The sequence below is a fragment of the Oryx dammah genome, unplaced genomic scaffold, assembly GCF_014754425.2.
Source record: "Oryx dammah isolate SB20612 unplaced genomic scaffold, SCBI_Odam_1.1 HiC_scaffold_10, whole genome shotgun sequence".
In the NCBI taxonomy this organism is placed as follows: Eukaryota; Metazoa; Chordata; class Mammalia; order Artiodactyla; family Bovidae; genus Oryx; species Oryx dammah.
Window position 1 is genome coordinate 13,247,932 of NW_024070194.1, and position 21,754 is coordinate 13,269,685.

Genomic DNA, 21,754 nt, shown 5'->3' on the forward strand with positions numbered 1-21,754 from the left:
TGATTTGAGGATCAAGTGAGCTAACACATGCTGGCACATAGTGGGTACTCAAACTACTGTTTGCTGTTAGTATCATGAGAGTAACTGAGAGTGCATGAAGTTGTTATCAGAAGAACTTCAAAAAGCTGAAAAACAGCTGCTTCAGATCTAAGCTCAAGAAGTCAAGACAGTGATGATGTGTTCAGGGTTGGGTAAAGTGACCAGAAGGGAACACCAGGGGGACCTTGTGGGAAGATGTTCTGGTTCCTGATTTGGATCCTGGATATACATGTGCAGTCGGTATGTGAAAATTCATCAAGCTGTGCATTTGTGCAAAACACACTTCATATCAAGAGAACAGTCATTTTTAGAAAAAGGAAAAAGAAAAGGCAATGCTGCTGCTGAGTCACTTCAGTCGTGTCCGACTCCGTGCGACCCCATAGACGGCAGCCCGCCAGGCTCCCCTGGCCCTGGGATTCTCCAAGCAAGAACACCAGAGTGGGTTGCCATTTCCTTCTCCACTGCATGAAAGTGAAAAGTGAAGGTGAAGTCGCTCAGTCATGTCTGACTCTTCAAGACCCCATGGACTGCAGCATACCAGGCTCCTCCGTCCGTGGGATTTCCCAGGCAAGAGTACTGGAGTGGGTTGCCATTGCCAAATATTACTAGGTTTTGTTTGGCTAAAGTTAAGGGTGTTACAGGCCTCCCAGGTGGCACAGTGGTAAAGAATCCACCTGCCAATGCAGTTGACACAGAGACACGCAGGAGACACAAGAGACATGGGTTTGATCCCTGGGTGGGGAAGATCTCCTGGAGGAGGAAATGGCAGCCCACTCCAGTATTCTTACCTGGAGAATCCCGTGGACACAGGAGCCTGACAGGCTACAGTCCATGGGGTTGCAAAGAGTCAGACACAACTGAAGCGACTGAGCATGCAACAGGCACGTGTACAAGTGAAACTATTTGAAAACATCACCGTTCAACATACGCCACTCATCACTTAACTAGGAAACTGGTAACGAGCCTCTTGGAAGGCAGCTCTGCCCGAGAGGTCGAGTGGCCACATGGACGGGGCAAGTCGTCCCATGGCTCACAGGGTAACCTTAACAGATAACTGACAAGGTAACCTTTTTGTGTGTGAAATGGGAATGACACAGTAACGTCTGCTGTTAATGCTCTCTTTTCCTAGTACTTACGACCTGGGAGCACCCAGAATTGCCCTGGGTCACTGAGGGAATGGCAGCACGCAGGCAGCTGATGGGCTCTGACGTGTTTCTTTACCGTGTCCACCTTTCCCAGGGTACTCCTTCGAGTCCGGATGCTATACTACCTAAAAGCTGAAATACTGGGAGAAGCAGCCGATAAAGCATTTGAAGGAACTCCAGCCAGGTAAAATAGGTTGTCCTTCACGCCCAGTGTGAAGGAATTGCTGTAAAGTACCTGTTGATGGAAACGGACAAACCTGCCTGTGTTTCACGAGGCCCATGTCCGCTCCCAGGGCCAGTCCCTGGGAAAGCAGGCTGGTAGAGTGAGGAGGATTCAGCCAGGTCATCTGTGAGTGAAATAAAAGAAAAAGTGGTTGTTTAAAACATAGCTCGTGAGCCTCTCTCATCTTCTGAGCTGCCCCATGCTCTGTGGAGAATCTCCCTGAATAAACCTTTCTCTTTAAAAAACAAAACAAAAATAACACAGCTCTTGGTGAGGTTCTTAGTTTTTTTCCCCCTCCAGTAGTGTTGTAAAATTGCTTTTAAAGCAGTCATTTCTCTGCCTTAACTGATCATCACTCATGGATGGATATGAGTGACGTTGATGTTTGACATGGCAGGTGTAGACTGAAGGCTTTATCCGCTCTTGGCCTCGGTCCTCTTCCACCTTTGAATGGTCCTCCTTTGTTTACTGGTTCATAATACTTAGTCGTGTTACTGATGCTTTCTCACCTGTGCCTTAGTTTTGTAAGCTAGGGTTTCCAAAGTTATAGAATCCTGGAGTAGCCCAAGATGTGGGGGAAGAGACTGCCGAGCCCCGGGCTACCGCTTGATCGGGCTGTAGGATAGTCACAGTGTGTGAGCGGGATCCCCAGATGCCTCCTTCGCCATCCCTTCCCCTAGCCCTGCAGTTTGCTCTGGCCCCATACAGTGCTAGTTCATCCCCAGAGGACCGCAGTGTTGGTGTTTGAACTCTGCTTTGAGATTCCCCAGGGCCGTGGTTCCTTCCCTCTCTTTCTTCCCATTGGGCAGTGCTCATGGCCTTAGTAGTCACAGGAGCATGAAAGGAGGAGAGAGGTGAAGGGCAGTGACAGTCCTACCCTTGAGCATTCTGTAATCAGGAGCAGTCAGCTTGTTGACTGTTAGCACTGGCTATGCATTTCACAGTTACCGTGGGCATTTCTAGTGAGAATCGGGAGTTTGGGTGTTCGGGTAAAAAGGTCCCAATTTGTGAGTCATGTAAAGGCAGCAGAATTCAACCTGATTATTTATCTCCAGTGTTAACCTGGCAGAAGTAACCTATCTGAGTTTACTTATTCCCTTGTCACCTGTTTTCTTAGACCCACAGACGGAGGGAAGTGAGTAGAACGCGAAGAGACTAAGTCCGTTGCCCACCTCCCCCTTTCCTTTGCTTTCCGCGGTCTTAGTTCTCACTGGTCCTATTCAGGTTAAATACCTTATGGTGGAGAAATTGCCATGAGGAATGAAACACTGCTCACCCCAAAAGAGTTGTTCAGCCATGGCACCACACAGGCAGGCAGTAGGCCAGGTGGAGAGAGGTGGGGTCAGGGAGTCCCACCCCTGCAAGGAGAGCTGGGCCTGGCAAGGGGCAGGCAGCCCTGCGTCCCAAGAAGAACCTGATGGAAGAACCAGCTGGAGATGCTCCAGAGGAGGCGTTCCAGGCTCCTGGGAAGTGGGAGGGAGGAACCATCCAGGTGAATGCTCTCCCTCAAACCCCAAAGCCTTCCAAGAGTGAGGATGGTGTTCAGACAAATGAAGCCAGTTAGGTAAGGATCCGTGTGAGCTCTCAGAACGTGCACAGAAACTCAGACAGGGACCAATCCCTGCAGGTCTGCTCCCTGGGGTGAGTCACATTCATCCCTTCGGCCAGAAGTTTGACCCAGCAGACTTTTAGCAGACCGTGGCCAGGAAGTTCCTCCTGCTGTGTCCCCTGTCCCCTGAAAGGCTCATTTCCTACCCTGTGTGCAGCAGTGCAGACTAGCTCATTCAGGAATAGTGCTCACGATCTTTACGTGTCAGACCAGGATGCTTGGGCACTTTACAGCTTTTGAGCATGTATGAATTCAAACACTTGGGGGTGGTTCTGCCTTTACCTGATGGACATATTGATGGCTTTTGGTGTGGTTGTCAACTGCAGGTACACATTAGAATCGTCTGACACATAGAGCCCTAGGCCCCACCCCAGACCAGCTGGCAACATGTTCTCCATAAGGTGCTTTCAGATTCTACATCATTCAGTCTGAGTTGAGCCTGGACATCAAATACACCTGCTAAAGTCACTCCCCATTTTAACCAGATGCAGGGCCCTGGTTCGGAGAAGGCAATGGCACCCCACTCTAGTACTCTTGCCTGGAGAATCCCACGGACGGAGGAGCCTGGTAGGCTGCAGTCCATGGGGTCGCTAAGAGTCGGGCACGACTAAGCAACTTCACTTTCACTTTTCACTTTCATGCATTGGAGAAGGAAATGGCAACCCACTCCAGTGTTCTTGCCTGGAGAATCCCAGGGACAGGGGAGCCTGGTGAGCTGCCGTCTATGGGGTCGTACAGAGTTGGACACGACTGAAGCGACTTAGCAGCAGTAGCAGCAGGGCCCTGGTTAGGACACCTGGGCCCCATGCTGTCTGAATCCTCCCAGTTTTGTTCCTTCAGCCTCTATGCACCTAGGGATGTGGCTTAGCCCCGGGGATCCAGCCAGGAGCTCCTGTGTTGTGTTTTGTCCATGTGGAAGGCACTCTGAGTTCACGCCCTTCCTTCCACAGGGAGCTGGACGTGCCCCTTCCTGACATCGACTACGTGGAGATCCCGGTGGACTGGTGGGACGCTGAGGCCGACAAGTCCCTCCTGATTGGCGTGTTCAAACACGGTGTGTATTTCAGTGCGTGTTTTCTCTTTCCTGAAAAATCCCACAGGCCTGTCGCGTCTCTCTCTGAGAAAGTAGAGCCTCCCCTCTGTCCTCTGAGGAATTTGCCCAGATGAGTGTATGAGTCGTGCAAATACAGTGAGTGTATCAGCGAGGCCCCTTGAAAGAGTGGCATGTCTTCCTCACTAGTGTGACTGCCCCGCTCTCGTTCACTCGCAGACCCAGCATCTGGCCTGGTGTCTGTCACATGGCAAGCCCTAGGATTTCTGGAGTGAAGCAATAAATAAATGGGGAAAATGTTAGGTTTTACCATTTCACATGTATCCAGAATTCTAAGGTCATTTCAGCTGACCTACTTAATTCCTAGTACATATCTTTGGTATAAAAATTTTAAGAACAGAAGATAACATATCCTTTTTTGTTGTTTTTTTAATATAGTTACCTAGAGACCAAAGGGGATTGAGAGAGGTTTTTTTAATAGCTTGGAGAAAATGACATAAATGGTGTTTTCTTCATCTCTGATCCTGTTCTAAGTACCTGCCCTTGCTTTCAGCCGACTGTTAAGATGAATAAAGCAAATCCCGGAAAATATTCACTGTAATGTACCTGATACACACCTTCCCTGCCAGGTGAACGAGCCGACATTTTGAGCTGGAGAGCAGGGCTTAAAAGTGGGAAGAGGTAGATGTCCCTGGCCTTCACTGCCAGCTCTGCCACTTACAGTGTGTGACCTCAGGCAAGTCAGAAACTTCTCTGACCTACTAGTTCCTTACCTGGACACCAGGGAGAGGACAAGACAGCCCACCTGGAGGATTGTTGGAAGATCAACTGAGACGGGGCATGTGGGTGGCCTGAGCGGTGCTTCTCACGTAACAGGCGCTGGGTGCCGTCCACCATCACTGATTCCTCTGCCTTTGGAAGGTTCACTGTCTTTCTCACACGTGCCCTATCTGTAGAATTCTTCAACATTTGCAGGCCAGCCTGCAATATTTACATAACAACAATGCATATACCTATTTTAATGAGGAATCTCTTCAAAACATAGGTTCTGGTGTTTGCAGGCTTTGGGAGGCCTAGTGGTGTTAGTGTCAGGATCGTCAGCCATACTTTCCTGATAAATTAACATCTCCTGTCATTGTGTAATGACCCTCTGTATCCCACATTGTGCTTTTGGCTTTAAATACTTTGTATGTGATGAGTTTAGCAGACACACTGTGAAGATGGGGAAGACCTAACCTCTGTGCCCAGTGCTGGGGGACTGGTGTTAAGCCACACGTGGTGCTGACCAAGCTCACTCTTGGATGGGACCAGACCCATGTAGTTGGACAGGGATGTTGGAAGCAAACCTAGGCTGGGCTGGACCGGGCCTCGGCTTAGACCTGTCCTCACCTGGGTAACACACCTCATCACCCCACGTAACAGCCCTCTCCGCAGAATAATCCAACCCACACAATGTGTATTACCAGGTGACAAACTCTCAGGTACCCAGCAGCCAATGGACATGTGACATTTTCATAGAGCCACGTTGTCTGGTGTTTTATTTTTCAAGGCTCCATCAGGAGCTCTCTCTGCCTCACCTCCATGCCCTGGAGATACAAGTATGAGCTGTAGGGCTGAGCCATTTGCTTTGTTATGAAACATGCAGCTGTTCATTGTCCGAGGTTTTGTGGCTGTTTTAATCCACCCCAGACATAGTCTCCTACGACCCTGCTGAGATGAGAAGCCGACCACCGTGGCAGAATTGGCTGCATCTTTGTTGGGGCTTTCATTGACAGCAAGAAGGACTCTGCAGTAAATCTGTTCTGAATGACGCTCTTGACAGCTCTTGATCGCAGGAAGAGATGGATGGCCGCCCCTCTAGGGTAGCCTGGACTTACGAAATAGTCATCACACTGTGGGTTTTGGTATCCCTGTTCACATTCTTACAGAGGAACTTTTCGACTAAGTGGACAGGAGCAGGCAGCCTGTTGTTCTACTGTTCACGTCTTTATGTTGCTATCACACAGCTCCTACTCTTCAGTAGTCAGGGTTTTCTAGGGAACTGGATCAATCACTTGCCCACCTCCCACTCCAAAGCTGATTGAGAAAGAGAAGTGGAGAACCTGTCCAAACTTCATACCTACCTACGCACGACAAGAAGTCTGCAGAGGAGGAACCCACCTGGCTAGTAGGCGCCTCTTCTCCTGGGGAGTGGCAGGTGGAGATGGTGGCAGGCACATCCTTAAAAGAGTAGGAGAGTCACGGACATTCCTGTCTTGATGTGGGCTAAGGCAGAATGGGGAAAGCGTGAGAATGGTTCTTCCTACAGTGACTGTTGGAAGAGGATCCGGGCCAAACTGACACATCCAGGCAGTTGTTATTTGAGTTTATACAGTGTCAGGCGCTGTGTGAGGAACTGAATATATAATGCCAAAGCAGATACAGATTCTGTCCCTGGGAAGCCCTCAATCTCATGAGAGAGACTTAAAGTAATCACACTATCGCCCTGAGGAATGAATGAATAAAGACGAACATAAGGGACCCATTTCTTCCACCATATGCCTCGGGCAGGCAGCACCTGTCGTGGAGAAAGCAGAAGAGTCACTCTGGATTAAAAGATGAAGTACCTGAAACCCCTTAGAGAAAAAGTACCAGGCGCTGCCTCCGTGTGAAGGCTAGACCAGCATCAGCAGTGATACCAGAACAGAAACCAGTCTAGAAGGGAAATACCCAGCAGAGTAAAATCTGGTGTGTTTGATCAAGACAGTTCTCGTTTTCAGCACAGCATCTACCCTCATTGAAGATGGGCTGTCTGTACCTACTACAGAGCTAGAAATGGACTTTGTTAGGAGCAGCAAGAAAAGGATTTTGAGGACCATAAAGGAGTTCCTCCCAAATAGTTTGATGTGACAACAGCTATGAACAAATATCTGGTCTCATTGTAGGATTACGTTAGAGTCAATAAGATAGCATTCTCACGCGTGGTGTTACGACATTTAAAGTGACATTGTTCCATTGTTTTGCCTTGCTTCTGGGATCTCTGTTTCTGGGTCAAAACTCCTCCATCTATTTTTGACTCTGGGGATACAGTGAGAGTCGGTTCCAAAGCCCTGGTCAGTGGGTTAGGATTTTACACTGAGTCTGAACACAGAGGCAACGAGTCCATTTTAATCCAGTCAACAATCCCAGTTGTCCTCTTTATGGTTCATCCTTTGCATCATCACTTTGCTCAGTTTCCTTTTCTAACACATGGGATAAATTTGGACCATAAGAAAATTTCAGCCCATTCAGGTGGTGGTGGTGGTAAAGAACCTGCCTGCCAATGCAGGTTAGACATAAGAGGCAAGGGTTTGATCCCTGGGTTGAGAAGATCTCCTGGAGGAGGACGTGGCAACCGATTCCAGTATTCTTGCCAGAAGAATCCTGTGCATAGCAGAGCCTGGCAGACTGCAGTCCATGGGGCTGCACAGCCAGAAATGACTGAAGCGACTTAACAAGCATGCATGCAGGCAGGAGATGACAAGATAACAGGGTGTCCAGAGTTGGGGGCGGGGGTGTTGCAGTGAGGGGAAGAAATTGTGAAACCAGCTTGCCTGATCCTCTTGCTGTCCAAAAGAAACAAGTGGGAATGGAATCTGTATCTTGTGTGTCTTCAAGGACACTCAGCTTTCATTTTTTGGTCAAGCGCTACACAAAGGAGTCCGTTTAAGCTCAAGGATTTTCCCCCGACAGGAGGTCTTACAGGATCCAATTATTCTTAAATAAGTATTTTTTCTTGTCTTGTTTTGTTTTTTTACTTAATAAGGGAAACAAAATGTGTGTCTAGAGTGCAAGGCAGATTTTAACGAGTTTTGACATGACCCCTGTCGTGACCTTGTCGTTTCTCGCCACCCCCGATCAGGTTACGAGAGGTACAACGCCATGCGGGCCGACCCGGCACTTTGCTTCCTGGAGAAAGTGGGCATGCCAGACGAGAAGTTGCTTTCTGCAGAGCAGGGTGTCACAGATGGGGCCTCAGATGTCCCCGAAAGGTGAGCAGCTACACAGACCAAGCACAGTGTGACTTGTCATGCCACGAATCTCTGACCACAGGCACCCAGCACTCTCACAGTCTCTTCCTCACAGCCTGGTGTCTCCCTTCAGCCTGAACCGCCTTCCAGAATTGCTTCAGCTACATCCTACAGCACCTCGGGCCTTTCTCTTGAACTCTGAACGCTTTGATGCAAATATCCATTTCTATCCTTCCTGGGTTCCCCAAGCTGCCCACCATCCTGCCCTGTTCCTTAACCAGCCTCGTCTGGTCAGAGGATTCTCTAGGAGGAGTTCAGACCTCTCTTAATCTCTCATACTTGGCAGAAAGTTAAGAAGAGGCACAGCAAGTTCAGGCTTCCTAACCTTGAAATGCCTGAGATGAAATACCGGCGTTTTCTAAGGACTGCACGGTCCATGAATAGCCACTGCTTGACGGCCATGGCATTCAGGTCCTGTCCATGGGTTGTGTGTAAGAAAGTATGGAGGCATCCCCTTTGTCTGAGTTTTATTTACTTTTGGCATAACCCCAAATGTATGAATTCATAGGAAAACTAAATAAACAGCCAAAGCTGTGGTTTTCATATGTGTGTGGGTATTTGAAAGACAGTATAGAATCTCTTGGTTTGCATTTGGTGAGCTTTTGGCCTGATCTTCTCCCCCAAAGTTGTATTTCCTAGGGTCACAGGCAAGGCTGGACTCAAGGGTACACAATGCCAGCCCCCCTAACTGTCTGCTAAGGCTGAGGAAAGGATGAAATGCATTTTTCCATTCATGCTTAGCCCCTGACAAACACTCGAGCTAGCTATCATAACGTTCTCTGCCCCCAAAGATAATAAGGATCCATCCAGAGGACATTTGATGTTAATATTGGGTTCATGGGGTTGGGAGAAACACCTCCTGGGGGAGGTGCCTGAATGTAGCTAAAAGCTGGTTTCTCTGTGGGGAGGCTGTTTTTCCTCTGGTCAGGCAATGAAGGTAGGAGACCCTTCCTGCCTCCAGGACCTGAGCAATGAAGAGCAGAATATTTGAGACAGGAATCCTTCAAAGTTGATTTTTCCAGGCATCATGAAAAACAAATAGGCATCAGCAGTAGTTAAGCTCACGAGAGAAGACATCAGGCAGTGAGTTTAGAGACAAGCTGCCAGTGGTCCATCGGGCAGTGTCCTTTCCTGGAAGTGACCACTGCCAAACATGAGCGATTCTGCACTGAGACTCGCCCTACCGTGGGAGCTAAGGTTGGCCCAAGAGGACTCTTGGTTTGTATGGCTGTCAGTGTCTAGACTCTGTTCTTTTATCAAAGCCACGTATTCAGCTAATTCTTGATGGGCAGTAATTACCTTTTCAAAGATAGCATCATTGTTGAAAAGCAGGCCTCTGAACTGTCCTGAGTAGATCCTGAGGCTCCTGCTGAAGTCTCACTTGAGTGGAGGTCATTGCTTGCACAAGTTATGACACTGGAAAAATCAAGATTCTGAGACCTGTGGAGAAGGGTGTCTACTGCTGCTGCTGCTGCTAAGTCCCTTCAGTCGTGTCCGACTCTGTGCGACCCCATAGACGGCACCCCACTGGGCCCCTCTGTCCCTGGGATTCTCCAGGCAAGGATACTGGAGTGGGTTGCCATTTCCTTCTCCAATGCGTGAAAGTAAAGTTGCTCAGTCGTGCCCAACTCTTAGCGACCCCATGGACTGCAGCCTATGAGACTCCTCCGTCCATGGGATTTTCCAGGCAAGAGTACTGGAGTGGGTTGCCATTGCCTTCTCCCAAGGTGTCTACTAGTACTCTCTTTGGTCAATGATTTAGGGGGGTTTTGTGCCAGCATCCTGTTGCAGAATAGCTCTTAGATGGTGTGTGATGCTTTTTACTCTTTTTATTTAATCTTTTTTTTTTTTTTAGAGGCAACACGGATAAAGAAGACAATACAGAAGACAAAGTAGATGGCCTCCAGAAGCAAACGGTGAGTCAAATGTGAGAAATCCCTCTCGAGGTGTGTTGGTCTTTGATTGCATTGCTGCAGTTGCATTGCATTTTCCCCAACATTTTATTGTAGAAGTTGTCAACTCACAAACTGCTTTGCAGTCTTACTTTAATGAAACTTTTGCTTTTGAGACAACTGTAGATTTTAGATGGAATCAGAAGATACAATGCAGGGTGATCCCATGTGCCTTCTATCCAGTTTCCCACTATGGGGATGATCTTTTCCAGCATCAGGGTCTTTTACATCAGGGTCTTTGCATAATAAGGTAGCCAGAGTACTGGAGCTTCAACTTCAATGTCAGTCCTTCCAGTGAATTTCCCTCTCAGGGTTGCTTTAGCTATGCTCCATAATTTTTACCATTTACTCTAAGTGGTGAAATTTGTTATATTGTGTTTTCGTTTTCATTCATTACAACATATTTAAAAAAATTTTTTCCCTTGAGATTTTTCCTTGGGCCCATAGATGATCAGATGTGTGTTATTTAATTTCTAAGCATTTGGAGATTTTCCTGTAATCTTTCTGTTGTTTGTTTTTAGTTTAGCTCCAACTATACTTATGGATTTATGTGTTTCTCCTTTCAGTCTTCTATTGGTTTCTGTCTCACGTATTTTGCAGCTCTGTTGTCTGGTGCAAGCACAGTTAGGATATGTCTTCTTGGTGGGTTGACTCTGCTGTCAATATAGAATGCCCCTCGGTGTCTGATAGGCTTTGAAGTATACTTTAATATCAAGATAGCTACTGCTGGTTTCCTTTGACAGATGTTTGCATGGTAGTCAGTTTTTCCATCCTTTAACTTTTAACCTGCCTATTTGAAATGAGTTTTCTGTAGACAGTATTTAGTCAGGTTATATATTTTAAGGCACTCTGTTTTATAGTTGATATATAGTCAGCCATTTACATGTAATATTATTATTGATGCATTAAGGATTGCTAAGTCACTTCAGTCGTATCCGACTCTGTGCAACCCCATAGACGGCAGCCCATCAGGCTCCGCCGTCCCTGGGATTCTCCAGGCAAGAACACTGGAGTGGGTTGCCATTTCCTTCTCCCGTGCATGAAAGTCAAGAGTGAAAGTGAAGTCGCTCAGTCGTGTCCGACTCTTAACGACTCCATGGACCGCAACCTACCACATTAAGGATTAAGTCTGACATTTTATTATTTTCTCTGTATTTGGATTCTCTAGTTTCTTTCTCCTGCTTTCCTCTGGTTTACTGGAAAATTTTTTCTGATCCTTTTTTGACTTATCTATGTTAGGTTTTTAAGCTTCTTAGTGGTTATTTTAGATATTTTACTGCATATACATAATATATCACAGTCCACTGGTATCATTTTACCAATTCAGGTGAAGTATAGAATCCTTACTGGAATTTATCCCTACTTCTAGTTTTTTCTCTTTATGAAGGTGAAGGTGAAGTCGCTCAGTCGTGTCCGACTCTTTGCGACCCCGTGGACGGTAACCTACTAGAGGCTTCTCTGTCCATGGGATTCTCCAGGCAAGAATACTGAAGTGGATTGCCATTTCCTTCTCCAGGGGATCTTCCCAACCCAGGGATCGAACCCAGGTCTCCCTCATTGGAGGCAGACGCTTTAACCTCTGAGCCACCAGGGAAGCCCTTTTCTCTTTATAATGGTCTTAAATATTTCTCCTACGTACACTGACAATAATGATAATGTAATTTTTGCTGCAACTATGAAATATAATTGATAAAATTCAAAAGGATAAGGAACATCTACTGTTTTCACCCATACGTCTACTTACTGTGTTCTTTCTTCTTCCAGATGTTCCAAGATTTCTTCTTTCTACTGGGAGAAGTTCCTTGAGCCATTCTTTTTAGGATAGGTCTGCTGGTGATGGTTCTCTTAGTTTTCCTTCATCTGGGGATACCTTGATATCCTCTTCACTCCTGAAGGATATTTTCACTGGATATAGGATTCTGGGTGGACAGTTTCCTTTCAGCTCTTGAAAATGTTGTGCCACCTCCTTCTGGCTTCCGTGGTTTCTGAGGAGAAATCTTCTGTCACTTGAGTTGTTTTTTAATTAGGTCTCTTTTCTCTTTTGCTGCTTTCAAGGCTTTTCTCCTTATCTTTAGTTCTCAGAAGTTTAACTCTGAATTTGTATATGTGGATTCTTTGAGTTTATCCTGTTTGGTGTTTTTTCAGCTTCTCAAATCTGTAGATTTGCCAAATCCGTGTCCTTTGACAAATTTGGGAAGTTTCCGGTCATTATTTCTTGGAACGCTTTCTCCTTCCTTCTGTAACTCTGATGACATGCACGTCAAGTCTTTTGCTACAGTTCCACTGGTCCCTGAGGCCCTGTTATAATTGTTTTTAATCTGTTCCTCTCTTGTGGTCACACTGCGTAGTTTATATTTTTCCCTCTTTGAGTTGCTGATTCTTACCTCTTTCTCCTCCCTCTGCGGTTGAGCCTATCCATTGTGTTTTTGTTTGGTTTGGTTACATCATTGTATTTTTCAAATCTAAAAGTTCCCTTTAGTTCTTCTTTAAAGCTTTGTTTCTTTGCTGAGATCTTCTGAAGTGTGTTCAGAATTCCTCAATGATGACTGCTTTAAATTCTTATGTCAGGTAATTCTTAAGATCTCTGTCATTTCAGCATTAGCATCTGTTGGCTATCTTTCTTCAGTTTGAGATCTTCCTGGTTCTTGGTATGGTAAGTGATTTTTGACTCAAACCTGGACATTTGGGGTATTATATTATGAGACTTGGGATCTTATTTAAAACTTCTGTTGTGACTGACTGCCTCTGACACCTCTATCGCAGAGGAAGGGGGCGGGGGCGGGGGCTGGGGGAGCAGGGGGCTAGTGCACAGTGTGAACCGCCTTTTGACTGCCTGGCTGTAGTAGAGGTTAACGTTCCTAGTCAGCGCCCAAAGAGACCTGAGGGCAGAATGGAAGCTCAGCTCTCCGTGTGGTCTTCGCTGATACCATGGGTGGTTGAGGACCTCATAGCCAGCTGTCAGGGATGAAAATCCAAGCTCCCTACTTGACTTTTTGACACCACCCAGCAGGGGAACTGGGTGCCCTGGTACAGCCTGGCGAAGGCAGAAGCCTAGAGCCCCCACCAGCTTCTGCTGGCGTGGGTGTGGCAAGGCACTGTCTGCTCTTGTGTTGCTGGGCTGGAGTGTAGCACATCTCATCTCAACACTGTGTCCATTCCTAGCCTGCCCTGTTCCTTGTCCTGGGCTAGAGAAAGCAGGCTTTTTTTGTCTGCACCCTTTTGTCATTTCCAGGTAGCCAACTTCTTTACCGCCAAATCTAAGGCATATAAGGCAAAAAAGAAAACCCAAGGAACTCACTACTGTGTCATTCCATGGGTCCCAAATTTCCTAGTTGGTCTACCTTCTCTTCACCTGTCAGCGTTTTCTTAGGTGTGTTTTATATATAGTGTCCAGGGGCTTTAGTTGTACTTACAGTGAGCAATAGGGAAATAATGCATCTTCCCAGAAGCAGAAATCTGTATCACATGTTACAAATGAGCTTCTAGGACTTTGCATAAGCAGACCGAAGCTTTATTAGAACCCTAGCACTATTCGATCACGTTTTCTCTGGAGAAACTAAATCTGTTAGGATTTTGTGGATTCTGGATACCAGAGGTTACTGTAGCGTTGTCCTCAACTGACTCTCTTATCCGCATAATCTTTCCTCTTCTCCTGATGACCAACCCAAAATTTTAGGTTCTCCTCTTTTAGTTCTAGCTGGAAGAATGGTATCTACTTTGGTTTCCATCAGTTCTGATTCCTATAACAGTAACAAAGACATCACTTTCCCAAAGTAAAAAATATATATATATATATTTTTTGAATATATGTTTCCGTATCTCCTCAAGATTTAAGAAGCAGGGGATTGAAGCATATCACTCTCAAGCTTCAGACTGTGGACCAGAAGGAAGCTGGCTGTGATCTTGACGATTAAAATCCGAGCTCTGCCATTCAGTTCCCTAGCTTATACTGTGATTTCTTTTGTCTGGAACGTGGGATGTGTTTTCCCACGGTGGTGTTAAGTCACTACATCACGTCCACCTCTTCTGAGACCCCATAGACTGTAGCCCACCAGTCTTCTCTGTCCATGGGATTGTTGAAGCAAGAATAGCGAGTGGGTTGCCATTTTCTCCTCCAGGAGATCTTCCTGACCCAGGGATGGAACTCATGTCTCCTGAAAGTCTCCTGCATTTTAGGCAGTAACTCAAGTATCAAAGAGATGAAAATAGTACCTTAAATTCTTCTGAATAGTACTCTCTCCAAAGTACTATTCCCACTTGTATCAGTTGATCCTCACCTCAGCTGTGTAAAGTAAGAGCTTCAGGTGTTAACTTCCCTCATTTGAAAGCTGAGGAGATTGACGGCTCCGCTCCCCCTGCCTCCAGGAACATAAAGGACTTTGCCAGAGTCTCACAGATAGAAGAGTTCAGACTAGATAACTACATTAGACAGGAGAATTCAGACTAGATGTTATGGCTTTTTTTTTTCCCTGATCAAGTATTGTTTTCATATTCAAGAGTTGTTGCTGTTGCTCAGTCATGTCCGACTCTGTGACCCCGTGGACTGCAGCACCTCCAGCTTTCCCTGTTTTTCACTATCTCCCCAAGTTTACTCAAACTCATGTCCATTGATTCAGTGATGCCATCCAACCATCTCATCCTCTGTCATCCCCTTCTCCTGCCCTCAATCTTTCCCAGCATCAGGGTCTTTTCCAGTGAGTCAGCTCTTCGCATCAAGTGGCCAAAGTATTGGAGCATCAGCTTCAGCAACAGTCCTTCCAGTTGATTCAGGCTTGATTTTTATTCTAGCTGCAGGTACGCACCCCTTCTCCTAGCAAGAGCCATTGTGAAGAGGCAGACAGCTGCCAGGCCCAGCTCTGAAGGCTACTCACAGTAAAGTTCATGTGTCTGACTCCTGGGCCCTGTCCTCAGTCTGCAGTGCTCCCTACAGCAGGTGCTCTCTGTAAAAGGAGGGTGATGTTATGTGCCAAGTGACCTAGGAAAAAACTTCTGCAGGGAGACTTACTGCCTAACATGGTCAGATCCTACTGTAAGAAAAGTTCAGTGAGGATCTGAACAGTGACTCTGTTCTTAGGAGTTGAGAGTTTGAGGAGGTCTCTGAACTCAAATAGTGATATTTGACTGTAGCTGGAGTACGTCCAGGCTTACCAAGCACGTTTCCCTTTCAGTTGGGTGTTACTCTTATCCCCATTCTAGACTGAGGGAAGATCAAATAGTTTTAATGAGCTGCAAGAAAAGTCTCGCTAGCCAAGAGCAATGTCTCTGCTCACGTCTTTTTCTAAATCCTGCAGTCTTTCCGTTGTAAAATCCTTGAATTTTCTGTTAATGGCATTTGATGTGTATCTACTTTGTACATGAAATTTATGAAGGTCATAGGATGCTTGATTTTTCCACAGATGAAAACTGCTGTGGGATCTTTTAAACTCCTTTTCTGCATCGTGTTACCTCTACACAGAGAGCTCCTATGTTCTCTTCCTCGTAAACTCTTGTGTCCTTCGATCTGAAGCTCAAAAGTTACCTCTTAGATGTCTTCCTCCTGCCTGATTGGGTCTGACAGGGTTGATGACTCTTTCTGATTTTCCCACTGTGTTTAAGAGCACTTTCACACTGCATGTTGTTTTTGCTTAGTTGCTAAGTCGTGTCCAACTCTGTGATCCCGTGGACCATAGCCCACCAGGCTCCTCTGTCCATAGGATTTCCTAGGCAGGAATCAAGATGGCCAGGAGAAATATCAATAACCTCAGATATGCAGATGACACCACCCTTATGGCAGAAAGTGAAGAGGAACTCAAAAGCCTCTTGATGAAAGTGAAAGAGGAGAGTGAAAAAGTTGGCTTAAAGCTCAACATTCAGAAAACGAAGATCATGGCATCCAGTCCCATCACTTCATGGGAAATAGATGGGGAAACAGTAGAAACAGTGTCAGAATTTTATTTTGGGGGGCTCCAAAATCACTGCAGATGGTGACTACAGCCATGAAATTAAAAGATGCTTACTCCTTGGAAGAAAAGTTATGGCCAACCTAGATAGCATATTCAAAAGCAGAGACATTACTTTGCCAACTAAGGTCCGTATAGTCAAGGCTATGGTTTTTCCTGTGGTCATGTATGGATGTGAGAGTTGGACTGTGAAGAAAGCTGAGCGCCGAAGAATTGATGCTTTTGAACTGTGGTGTTGGAGAAGACTCTTGAGAGTCCCTTCGACTGCAAAGAGATCCAACCAGTCCATTCTGAAGGAGATCAGCCCTGGGATTTCTTTGGAAGGAATGATGCTAAAGCTGAAACTCCAGTACTTTGGCCACCTCATGCGAAGAGTTGACTCATTGGAAAAGACTCTGATGCTGGGAGGGATTGGGGGCAGGAGAAGAAGGGGATGACAGAGGATGAGATGGCTGGATGGCATCACGGTCTTGATGGACGTGAGTCTGAGTGAACTCCTGGAGATGGTGATGGACAGGGAGGCCTGGCATGCTGTGATTCATGGGGTCGCAAAGAGTTGGACACGACTGAGCGACTGAACTGAACTGAACTGATTCTGCAATTTCTGTCTAAAAAGGGTCACTTAGTCATTTTGAATGAATGAAAAACACATATGAAGTACTCACTATGATATCTTACCCACTTATTTACCTGGGTCTCCGTAGACTTTAGTTGTTATTACTACTGTTTTCCACTGTGTCACTAAGCTGTCCTTAGAGGACATATTTTAGTCGAATGAAAGACATACTGGATGGTGCCCCAGCAGTTGGGTCCATGTGTGGGTTGCTCCTCAGTCCCAGCTGCCATGTGTCAGGCATTTGCCTTGTGCCAGCATTTAGTTAAACAGTTCACATCATCAACTTACCTATGCCCCACAATCTCCCTATAGAGTGCTATCACCTCTATTTTTCAAATGAAGAAATGAGCTTAACCACAATCACCCCATAAAGTACTGTCGCCTCCACTTTGCAAACAAAGAAATAATCTTGAGCGAGCTTGAAACAGCTTGCCAAAGGTCAGAGAGCGGTAGACAGTCAGACTCCAAACACAGGCGGGCTCAGGATGGAGAAACTGCAGGTTGGAACCAATCCACTGTCTGCGCTTTGACGGTCTTACGGGGACCCTGTACTCTGAAATAATGGATTCACACTTCTTCCGAGATGAATATTTCTTTCAGGTTGATTCACAGAGGCAGAAACCAGGAAATGTTTAGCCTCAGACTTCAGAAGCAGGACTTCCCATGTGCTTCCCGCAATCCTGGTAATAAACTGATGATGTTGAATGTTTTCGCGTCTTTTTCACTTCGGCTGCTGCTCATCCAAACCTCCTTTCTGTCATTGCCAGAGAGGGGACCTACCATCAGGAGACGGCAGGAGACAGAGAGGCACTTACCGATCCCAGAAGCTTTCCTGACTTGAGAGGGTTTGCCTGAGGCCAAGAAAGCGTTAGGGAGACTGGAAAGGAAGCCTGCGTGTCGTGTGTCTGCCACCTGCCACCTGGAGCTACCTGTGTGGATTCGGGGTGTGGTGGGGCTCACACCAGCCACCTGTATGGCATAAGGAACACCCACTAGAACCTGGCTAGAACATTTCTCAGTCTAGAAGTGTCTATAACTACAGCTTTCAGCATTCAAAGGGTCTTCATAGATACTGTCAGTTCAGTTCAGTCGCTCAGTCCTGTCCGACTCTTTGCAACCCCATGAACCACAGCACACCAGGCTTCCCTGTCCATTACCAACTCCCAGAGTCCACCCAAACCCATGTCCATTGAGCCGGTGATGCCATCCAACCATCTCATCCTCTGTCATCCCCTTCTCCTCCTGCCCTCAATCTTTCCCAGCATCAGGGTCTTTTCAAATGAGTCAGCTCTTCGCATCAAGTGGCCAAAGTATTGGAGTTTCAGCTTCAACATCAGTCCCTCCAGTGAACACCCAGGACTGATCTCCTTTAGGATGGACTGGTTGGATCTCCTTGCAGTCCAAGGGACCCGCAAGAGTCTTCTCCAACACCACAGTTCAAAAGCATCAATTCTTCAGTGCTCAGCCTTCTTTATAGTCCAACTCTCACATCCATACATGACCACTGGGAAAACTATAGCCTTGACTAGACGTTCCATTTTTGGCAAGGTAATGTCTCTGCTTTTTAATATGCTGTCTAGGTTGGTCATAACTTTCCTTCCAAGGAGCAAGCGTCTTTTAATTTCATGGCTGCAGTCACCATCTGCAGTGATTTTGGAGCCCAGAAAAATAGTCAGCCACTGTGTCCACTGTTTCCCCATCTATTTCCCATGAAGTGATGGGACCGGATGCCATGATCTTCATTTTCTGAATGTTGAGCTTTAAGCCAACTTTTTCACTCTCCTCTTTCACTTTCATCAAGAGGCTTTTTAGTTCTTCTTCACTTTCTGCCATAAGGGTGGTATCATCTGCATGTCTGAGGTTATTGATATTTCTCCCGGCAATCTTGATTCCAGCTTGTGCTTCCTCCAGCCCAGCGTTTCTCATGATGTACTCTGCATATAAGTTAAATAAGCAGGGTGACAATATACAGCCTTGATGTATTCCTTTTCCTATTTGGAACCAGTCTGTTGTTCCATGTCCAGTTCTAACTGCTGCTTCCTGACTTGCATACAGATTTCTCAAGAGGCCAGTCAGGTGGTCTGGTATTCCCATCTCTTTCAGAATTTTCCACAGTTTATTGTGATCCACACAGTCAAAGGCTTTGGCATAGTCAATAAAGCAGAAATAGATGTTTTTCTGGAACTCTCTTGCTTTTTCGATGACCCAGAGGATGTTGGCAATTTGATCTCTGGTTCCTCTGCCTTTTCTAAAACCAGCTTGAACATTTGGAAGTTTACCAGTTCACATATTGCTGAAGCCTGGCTTGGAGAATTTTGAGCATTACTTTACTAGCATGTGAGATGAGTGCAATTGTGCGGTAGTTTGAGCGTTCTTTGGCATTGCCTTTCTTTGGGATTGGAATGAAAACTGACCTTTTCCAGTCCTGTGGCCACTGCTGAGTTTTCCAAATTCGCTGGCATATTGAGTATAGCACTTTCACAGCATCATCTTTCAGGATTTGAAATAGCTCAACTGGAATTCCATCTCCTCCACTAGCTTTGTTCGTAGTAATGCTTCCTAAGGCCTTCTTGACTTCACATTCCAGGATGTCTGGCTCTAGGTGGTCATCACACCATCATGATTATCTGGGTCGTGAAGATCTTTCTTGTACAGTTCTGTGTATTCTTGCCACCTCTTCTTAGTATCTTCTGCTTCTGTCAGGTCCAGACCATTTCTGTCCTTTATTGAGCCCATCTTTGCATGAAGTGTTCCCTTGGTATCTCTCATTTTCTTGAAGAGATCTCTGGTCTTTCATTCTGTTGTTTTCCTCTATTTTTTTTTGCATTAATCGCTAAGGAAGGTTTTCTTATCTCTCCTTGCATAGATACTGTGAGGATTCTCAAAAATGTTCTCAGTGGCAGCAAAGGATGTAAGGCATGGCTGATTGGGTTTTCCTTATAACTACCTAAACAATGGGAAAGGCTGTGATGGTAAGTGACACTTCAGAACGGTGCAGTCGATCAGTGTGAGGCTTCCTCCCTTCACTGATGTCATATGGCCAAAGGAGAGCTGTTAAACTAGTGTTCTTCAGCCCTAAATATGTTTCACTCTCTGAGTCACATTTTCAGATGGGACTCTTTTTTGGACAGCTCAGTGGTTGGCAGGTAGGCCCCTCGCAGACTCCTGTGCTCAAAATCCATCTCTGTCCTTTGGTATCCATGTGACCTTGGCAACTTACAGAACTTCCTAGAACTTGTTTTCTGCATCTGTAAAATGAGGATACTAATACTTTCTACCTGGGGAAGCAGTTCTGATGACTAAAGGAGAGAAGCCATGTAAAGGGTTTTGCACAGTGACAGGTGATTCTCGTTACGTCAGCAGTTATCACTGGGCCTGCTCCTCTGCTTCTCAAGGTTTTCTCTGTCAGGTCCTTCCACGGTATTAAGGGCCCAGGAGAGAGGCTTGGCTTTTAAGTATCACCAGTTGTCGGTATCTGTCCATTCCTCCTGACCCGAGACTACAGCTCGCCTGGGCTGTGGGTCCCAGTTTCCTATAAAGGACCAGACAGTAAATATCTTAGGCCTGGGGGCCAGAAGAGTCTTCATCGCATCTTCTCCTTTGCCTCTTTCTTCTCCTTTTCCTCCTTCCCCTTCCCTTCCTCCTCCTCCAATGTAAACCCCGTTCTTAGCTCAAGGGCCACACAAAAATCAGCAACAGGCGGTGGATTACTAAACCTTCTGATCTGGCCCTGTGCTCCCTCATGGCCACAGTGATGAATCTTGGGGTGATTCTCACCTATCAGTCAGGTCTTAGGATGCTCGTCAGAAGCACAGTACGTTAGATGGGAAAAAAAGGGTGAACTACATAAAGGAGATTAAGAGGCGCAAACTTCCATTTATAAAATAATAAAGTCACGGGGGTGTGACTAGGAGGAACCTACCGCATGGGGAGCGTGGTCAGGAATGTTCGAATAACTGTATGGTGACAGATACACCCACGGTGGGGATTATCTCGTAACGTACGAAGATATCAAATCACTGTGTTGTACACCTGAATAATACTGTTAAGTCCACTTTACTTCAGTAAAAAAAAAATAAATTTTCATGTTAAAAACTGAGTCTAGTTGAAGACTAGTGCTGTCTCTTTGCCCTTCCCCAAACTCCCACATGCCTTGTGTGTGAGAAGCCTTTGAAGTTCACTTCCTGAGACCAAGCACGCCTTTGGAGAGGGATCCATTAGAGCCAGCTTGACATATACTCTGACTTGGATAAGCACCGTGCCTGTGATATCACTTGTGCTTCTGAGCCTCAGCTCGTGATTTTAATTTTAAATTGCTGGAGTTCTGTGCCATCAGGTCCCCCGTCTGGAGCACTCGTGTTTTAGGAAAACAGTGTCGCTTGCTGTGAAGTACATGCAGCATAATGAATGGGAGCGTGACACTTTCCCACAGCAAAAATCCAACGACGCAGGCACATGCTTTACGAAGTGACAGTGTTAGACTGCAGGCGACAACGGTAAAGCAAATATTTAAGCTCACGATTAAAATAGTGCGTGTAAAATGTACTTGCCAGGGGGAGCATGCCAGTTCGTCATTCTTCAAGCTCATTCTCTCTTCAGGCAGAATCATTCCACACAGTTCCAGGGGTGGAAACAATGCTTATTTTAAATAAACTGCTTTCTGGCTCTTTGAAAACTATGCATAACTTAAGCTTTATTCATCAGGGACCATCTTGATCTTTGAGATGTTCCTGGGCAGGGGATGTTGCCTGGACATCTTTACTCCTTCTATACAGGGACTGGGTGTCTGAGCCGCAGTTTTGCTGATGACTCGACTTCATTTATCCCTAGGAGAGTTCCAGTGATGGAGGTGATGGCCTTTTTGCTGAAAAGAAGGATGATACCCGGGCAGGTGAGACTGTGTCCTTCTGAAGGCAAAGAGAAATAAGATCTCCATTTGTAGTTATCCTGGAGTTCATGCGTAATTTTTTTTAATGCTGTTTTTTTAAGGAGGCTGTTTTTAAAAGCCAGTAAAATTGACCTTCACCAAACTCTGCTGGAGTCACACATGGAGCTTTAATGTGACTCCGGCCAGCTTACTCTGCCTGGCAGTGAAATGAAAGTCAGGATGGATTCTGAGGATGAAAAGGAA

The 21,754-nt window shown here is 46.1% G+C and overlaps 1 protein-coding gene across 2 annotated transcripts in view; it reads left to right on the plus strand.

The window, feature by feature from the left end:
• The window catches only part of CHD6 (chromodomain helicase DNA binding protein 6), a 203,857-nt gene that overhangs the window by 159,692 nt on the left and 22,411 nt on the right, over positions 1 to 21,754 (plus strand). For both annotated transcript variants that reach the window (XM_040248622.1, XM_040248624.1), the window contains 5 exons: positions 1,279 to 1,368; positions 3,967 to 4,070; positions 7,948 to 8,077; positions 9,972 to 10,032; positions 21,454 to 21,514. In XM_040248622.1, coding sequence (XP_040104556.1) covers positions 1,279 to 1,368; positions 3,967 to 4,070; positions 7,948 to 8,077; positions 9,972 to 10,032; positions 21,454 to 21,514 — 446 coding nt within the window. The remainder of the gene's footprint in view (positions 1 to 1,278; positions 1,369 to 3,966; positions 4,071 to 7,947; positions 8,078 to 9,971; positions 10,033 to 21,453; positions 21,515 to 21,754) is intronic.